The 6,657-nt window shown below is 54.4% G+C and overlaps 1 protein-coding gene across 1 annotated transcript in view; it reads left to right on the forward strand.

Annotated features, from left to right (window-relative positions):
• ESYT3 (extended synaptotagmin 3) overlaps positions 1–6,657 on the forward strand; it is a 54,798-nt gene that overhangs the window by 17,207 nt on the left and 30,934 nt on the right. Inside the window, exons 2-3 of the mRNA XM_007464359.1 lie at positions 2,985–3,026; positions 3,748–3,882. Of these exons, the coding sequence (XP_007464421.1) occupies positions 2,985–3,026; positions 3,748–3,882 (177 nt within the window). The remainder of the gene's footprint in view (positions 1–2,984; positions 3,027–3,747; positions 3,883–6,657) is intronic.

The following is a 6,657-nucleotide window of genomic DNA, read 5'->3' on the forward strand; positions in this document are numbered from 1 at the left end:
TAGGGAAAGGTCCAGATTATAATGGGAGAACAGACTCATTTCATGGAATTGAGGAAGCATGGTGTGAGCAGTTGCTCCATGAATGTCAGCCTGTCTCATTTCCTTCCCTGGTCCAGAACTTACTTAGGGGCAGTCACAAAGAAGGTGGCCCGGCCCTTCTGAGGGCTGAGATTCGGACCCGGGGCGGCCCTACAAGTGCCTAAGGCAGAATAAGCTGTCTTGATGGTCTCTTATTTTCTTTGTCTGAATCACTGCTCTGGTCAGGGGTTCAGACTCACTCTCTGGGGGAGTCTCTTAGACAGGAGCCTCAAATGCACGCATGGGCGGCCAGGAGAGACCATGACAACGTCCTCAGAGTGGGCCCTGGGCATTCCATTGCTGTCCTCAATGTCAGGATGAGTGTGGGTCACTCTAATGCAGGGTTGGGCAGGTCATTGTTACCTCACATCAACCCTGACTGAACTTCAGGATCATGCCAGGAACTTGTTAAGAATAAATTGGAAGGCCCACGCCTACTGATTCAGTAGGTGTGAGGCAGTGCAGGAATCTTCGTCTGACTAGATCCCAAGTGTGGGCAAAAGCTGGATCACCTTTCCAGGGCTCAACAGATCAGAGCTTCTCAGCTTCCAGGGGTGAGAATCATCTGGATGGGGGTGCAGGACGTTGGGAGGGGTACGCACATAGGGTGTGTGGGGATGGGATGGGAAGTGCAGTGTTAGGATGGCAGGAAGGATGTGAGGGGTCCAGCAAGTAGGCTTGGGCACAAGAGGAGCGGAGGCACCAGTGACAGCCCCACTGTAACCAAACTCTCCCCTTTGTGGCGGTCCCCCTCCCCCTGCCTTGGTGCTGATCCTGTACTGGAATAGCCTGTTAATTGCATGCTTCCTTCACCAGCCTGAGAGCTCCTTGAGGACAAGACCTTGCATTCATTCATTCATACATTCATTCATTCCACAAATAGTTATTAAGACATTCATACACCAGGGACAGGCACTAACAGGAAGCAAGGCTGAGTCAGCCCACCAGAGCTTGTGGTCTGGTAAGGAGGCAGGTGGAAGACCAAGCGGCTCCAATACGGTGTGTTGAAAGCTGTGATGGAGAAGCAGCAACACATACTAGGGACACGTAGCCCCAGCCTGAGCAATCTGGAAAGGCTACCTGGAAGAAGGGAAGTCTAAGAGGGTGGTGAATGGAGCAGTCAGCGGGGAAGAAAGAGGTCTGTTTCAGACCCACGTGCAGGAGTTTTTACTTCAGTGCTGGGCAGTGAGTGTAATAGGGAGAAATGGAAGGGTTTCACCCTACACTTGGCTGGAACCCAGCTTGGGACCTGACCCAGGGCAGCTGCAGTGCATGTGTGGTGAACTGGCCGGGCTGACCCTGGCTTCTGGCCCCCTACTCCCCCAGTGATTCCCTTCTGTTCCTGGGCTGGGCTGGCTCCCCTTCTGGCAACCAGACAGTATTTTTCTGGCAGCATCTGGGAATATTAGACGCTTTTCCAAGTTGGTATGGGCCACTGCCCAGAGGTGGGGAAACTGAGGCTTGGAGAATGGCGTGATGTCCCAGGAGTCTCAGAAGCACTGAGCTCCCCTGAACTGTCAAGGCTGTTAAAAACTGCTCCTGAGAGAATGAAATCTCTCTCCGTCTCCTCCTGAGTGAGTGGCCTAGGCCTAGGTCTGCGTTTGGGCCCTCGGGGCATCCCCGGAACTAGCTCAGGGCCTGGCACTTGGCAGGGCTGCACCAGGTGTGTGAACTGCATGGACGCGTTTACTCAGTCCCTGGACAGTGCGCCTTCCGAGCCCCCAGGTGGGAAGGGCAGGCCCTTTCTCCACCTTTGGAGGTCCCACCGTGGATCTGCTCCGGAGTTGGCCTCGTCCTCCAGGGACTTGCGGCACGGTCATAGTGATGGCCGTCCCTTCCGTTTTACTGATCTGTGTTCTGTGCCAGGCACCCATACACTCTTACTCTGTTCAACCCAGAAAACCCTGGTGGTGGTGCAGGGGTGGCTCTCGTGGGGGGTGGGTAGTGCACTCAGTAGACATATTCCGAGACTGAGACTTGTGGGGAGGGGGTTCAGCACCCTCAGAATCAGGTTACGCGATGGTTAGGCGACAGGATTGTCAATTCCCCTCAGGGACCTCCCCCACCCAACCCAAGGGATGTGGCGGGACTCACCCAGCAGGCCCTGGAGGGAGCTGTGCTGTGACCATAGGCTCTGGCCCAGGGGCCTCCCTGCCAGGAACGGGGGGGCTTGGGGGGGCCCCGAGAGCCAAAGAGGGGCACGTCCACTCCCCAGTTGCCCCTGGAAACAACATGGTGCCCTTTTTGGCCTTTTATATTGGCACCAGTTACCTCTGGAGTCAGCACAATCACAATATATTAAGTGAATAAAAGCAGCCTGCAAAAAAGCACTGTGACCTCAATTTCTGTGAAAACTGCACACTCTTGTTTCTGGAAAAGACTGGAAGGAAACGCATCAACCTGGTAATGACAGTTATCACCGGGCAGCATTCTCTCATAAAATACTTTCCCTTTCGTTTAGCTGTATTTTCTAATTTTTTCTACAGGGGCTATGATTATTTGTGTCATTAAAGGGAATAAGGGGGACAGAATCTGCAAGAAGCAAACTCGGGTGCCACCCTGGGGAAGGCCCGGGTTGGGGTTCTGCACTTCCACTGGGAAGGTGGGCTAGGGGCGAGGGGAGGGCAGAGGGTCGCCGCAGAACTGCCCCTCTGTGCCTCCTGAGCCAGGAGCTGGCGGCCAAGGTCAGGTCAGTGTCAGGCTGCAGTGGGTGCCTTCAGGCTGGTTGCCCCCACCCCCACCCCACCCCTGCCTGGCTGCCTGCTGCACTCCTCCTTGAGGGCAGGCCGGCTTCCAGTTTCCAGGGTAGGTCAGTGCAGCTCTGTGCTTGGGAGTGGGAACATGCCTGGTTCCGCAGGGCGGGCGGGTCTCAAGTCTAACTTCCCCTCGGGGCTTCTGTTCCCTAGATCCACTTCCCAGACGTGGAGCGGGTCGAGTGGGCCAACAAGGTAAGGCCAGGGTGGGCCTCGGGGCACCCGCCTCACTCCAGGCTTCGTCCTCCCCTGCAGCCCTGGCTGAGTCACCCGAAGCCTGGACGGGGCGGGCAGTGCGTGGACAAGGCGGTCCTGGTGGGAGCCCTGCCCGGGGAGGAGCAGAGATGGCCCTTAGTCGCAGGGGTGGGGGCCTTCTCCCTGTTGCTTGCTCTTCCCACCCTCTGGGTTCTTCTCATCACCAATGACTTTCTTTTTTAAAAAGAAAATATTTTTTATTGTGAAATTAATGCATGGCCACAGCAGAAAACTTAAAAGTACAGAGAGGCACAGAGCAAAATGCAGGCCCACCAGGCCGAGATCAGCATCCTTTTTTCTTTTCTTTTCTTTTCTTCTTAAACCTCTGGCACCTGCTACTTCTTGTTTACACTACAGTGTTGTTCAGGGAGCTTATGTTTAAGCACAGAACTAAAGGACCTCATCGTATTAAGTTTAGTGAGTGACTATTTCATGGTGGGCTGCAAAATGGCAGCAAATCTTGGGATCTAACTGTAAGAGTGAGAACCACGGCTGTAGTTATCCGATGTCTGATGGACAGATGGACGGATAGGTGGGTAGATGGGATAGGGGGTCAGGCAGGCAGATGGGTGCTGCAGCATAAGGGCCACCCCTGGGCAGCCATGGGTCTGGGGCAGGGGGCACAGACCTGACCACCAAAGGCCCCTTCCTGTCCTCCCAGATCATCTCCCAGATCTGGCCCTACCTAAGCATGATCATGGAAAACAAGTTCCGGGAGAAACTCGAGCCCAAGATCCGGGAGAAGAATGTGCACCTGAGGACCTTCACCTTCACCAAGCTTTACTTTGGACAGAAGGTCAGTGCTGTCTCGGGCAGGGCAGCCGGACCTACGGTGCAGGCTCTTCCCCAGCCCCTGCCAGGGGTCACTCACAGGGGGCCCATTCCCCACCTGCACTTCCCAGCCTCTCGGCCTCAGGATAAACCCCTCAGCTCCTAGTCCCATCATTACAGGTTCTGGGGAAGCCTGGCTCAGAGAAAAGGAAAAGGAGAGGTGGGGAATAATTCCACTCTTCTTAAGCAAAATTTGGAGAACATGCCATGTTGTGGTGGAAGCCAGCCTGACACAAAGACGTACGAGTCACGCTTCCTAACCTTAGCATCAGCTGGGGAGAACTCACCATCGTGGAGTGGGATAGTCAGTGCCTCAAAGCAGTGACTAATTCTCTACCAATTGGTTGATGCTGGCTATCCATGTTATAAGCCCAGGCTAGTTCTGTGAAGATACTTGGTGACCCAGGATAAAAGTGTGTGTATTGAACACACCTAATCTCATGTCCCTATTCTAGGCTGCATTTCCTATTCCAGCCTCTTGCCCCACTCTTTCTGCCCCTCAGTGCCCCACTGATGTAAAAGTGTTATTTTGATCATCAGAAAATGCATACCCCAGGCAGAGCCGCTGTGAGCTCCATCACGCCGTAAATCAGAGGCACTGGCATCTGGTCAGCTCCACAAGAAGCAGATGTGCGTGCACGACGTGAAGGAACGCGTGGCTTCAGCAGTGGCGAGGCGTGGGAGTGTGGTAGTCAGGGAGGACTTCTGGGAGGGGTGATGAGTTGGCGTTTGAAGAACTCAGCAGGCAAAGAGTCAGGAAGCTTGCGGACCACTGTGTTCATAGCAGAGCCTGCCCGGCCAGGCTGCTTGTTGGGTGGTGATGCCTGTGGGACAGCGGGCCCTTGCTGGTGGCGGAAGCAGGCAGGCCTAGTGATGTCAGAGAGACCGCAGTGAGCGGTCCTGAAGCGAGATCTTAGTTCCCTGCCCAGGAATTGGACCTGGGGAGCCTGGATGAAAACCAGGAATCCTAACCGCTAGACCACCGGGGGCTACAGGCTAGAAGCAAAGTGGCCCTGACCCTTGCACCCATTTGAAAGCAAGAATGTTTCAAGGAGGCAAAAACTGTAAAAACAGGTACACCCATTTGAAAGCAAGAATGTTTCAAGGAGGCAAAAACTGTAAAAACAGGTACAAAGTTTATTATCAGAGACACAGCATAACATGGGAGAGAACACACGGAGTTTAAGGCAGAATCAAGGCAGAAATACACACCCAGAGAGAAAGGGGGTGGGCATCCTCCCTAATGAGGAGGAGTGCCGTAAAGAGGCCGTTAAATCGTCTTATGTAGGGCAGTTCTTCCGGGTCTTTGTTTACATTTGGCCAATGGTCTCATTTCTTTTCCCACATCTGACTGGTCCTAGGACCCTCCCCAAGATACGTGCGCAACTTTTTGCTAAGATGGATCCCACCGCAGAGGACTGTGGGTGCATGTCCACACTTATTATAGGGGGGCGCCTCCTCCCTTTTTGACCCCCAAGGAGCCTTCCTGCGCATGTGCAGACAGAGAAGTTTTCCTTGACCTCAGGACTGGTCATCTTATCTCTTTACTTCAGCAGAGCTCAGCTCTTGCCACCAGCTTTGTCCTTGGAGTGTCTGGGGAAAAACAAAGCTTCAAATTTACTCCGCTTGACAAACACCAGATGTCCAGCCAGGGACCCATCCATCTCCCATCTCACTAGGAGTGGCTGATCCTGAGAGATGATTTTCACCCTGTCACGAAAACCTGGCGGAGGCGGGTTGGGGGGGGGCGACCTGCAAGTTGACTAGATGCCCCAGCCCCGCAGGAGAAATAGCTGGTTCCTGGCCCTGGCATTCAAAGCCCTTCGTGTCCTGGCTCCTCCCACCACTCTTAGCTCTCCCAGTCCTCTCCTCTCCACTGCGGGGGAAGGCGGGGGCATCACAGAGGACTTCCTCACGTGACCTTCCTGGGCTTGGCCAGGCTCAGTGCGCTCACGACACCCACTCCCTTCACGCCCAGGAGTGTTTCCTGCTTCCTCTGATTCCCACGTGCATGCCCAACTCTGCTCACTGCTGTGATGACCTTGGGCCAGTGACTTAACCTCTCTGAGCTCCAGTTTCCTCATCTGTAAAAGGAAAGGACTCACTTCTAAGGGTGTCTGTGAAGCGTGACTAACAGGCCTGGCGTCAGGGCCACTCTGCGTGGGTGGGTGAGCAGTGCTCCACATGGGGCACCTGACCAGCCTGGTGCCCCACGCTCACTGTGAGCCCTGAGCCAGGGCCGCCTTGCCTGGCACAGAGGAAATGTTCACAGCGGTAATCCCTCGGGCCTCCAGGTAGACAGCCTTCTCCAGGACTGGTCTCTGCAGATGGGGGTCTTGGGGCTGGCTGAGCTTCCACAAGTGCCTGCAAACCAGGAGCAGACTTAAGGCTGGGGCAGGTCGGTGACAGGCCCCTTCCTCCTCCCGAGGCTTCTGCTGGTTTTTCTGGGTCTTCTACGTCAAGCCAGGTGCTGTGTGGCCTAAAGCTTCTACAAATCTGGTGGCCCTCTTAAAGAAAAAGAATTCTTTTTTACATGTTTATTGGAGTATAATTGCTTTACAATGGTGTGTTAGTTTCTGCTTTATAACAAAGTGAATCAGTTATACATATACATATGTTCCCATATCTCTTCCCTCTTGCATCTCCCTCCCTCCCACCCTCCCTATCCCACCCCTCCAGGCGGTCACAAAGCACCGAGCTGATCTCCCTGTGCTATGCGGCTGCTTCCCACTAGCTATCT

Source organism: Lipotes vexillifer, unplaced genomic scaffold (assembly GCF_000442215.2).
Source record: "Lipotes vexillifer unplaced genomic scaffold, Lipotes_vexillifer_v1.1 scaffold957, whole genome shotgun sequence".
Classification (NCBI taxonomy): Eukaryota; Metazoa; Chordata; class Mammalia; order Artiodactyla; family Lipotidae; genus Lipotes; species Lipotes vexillifer.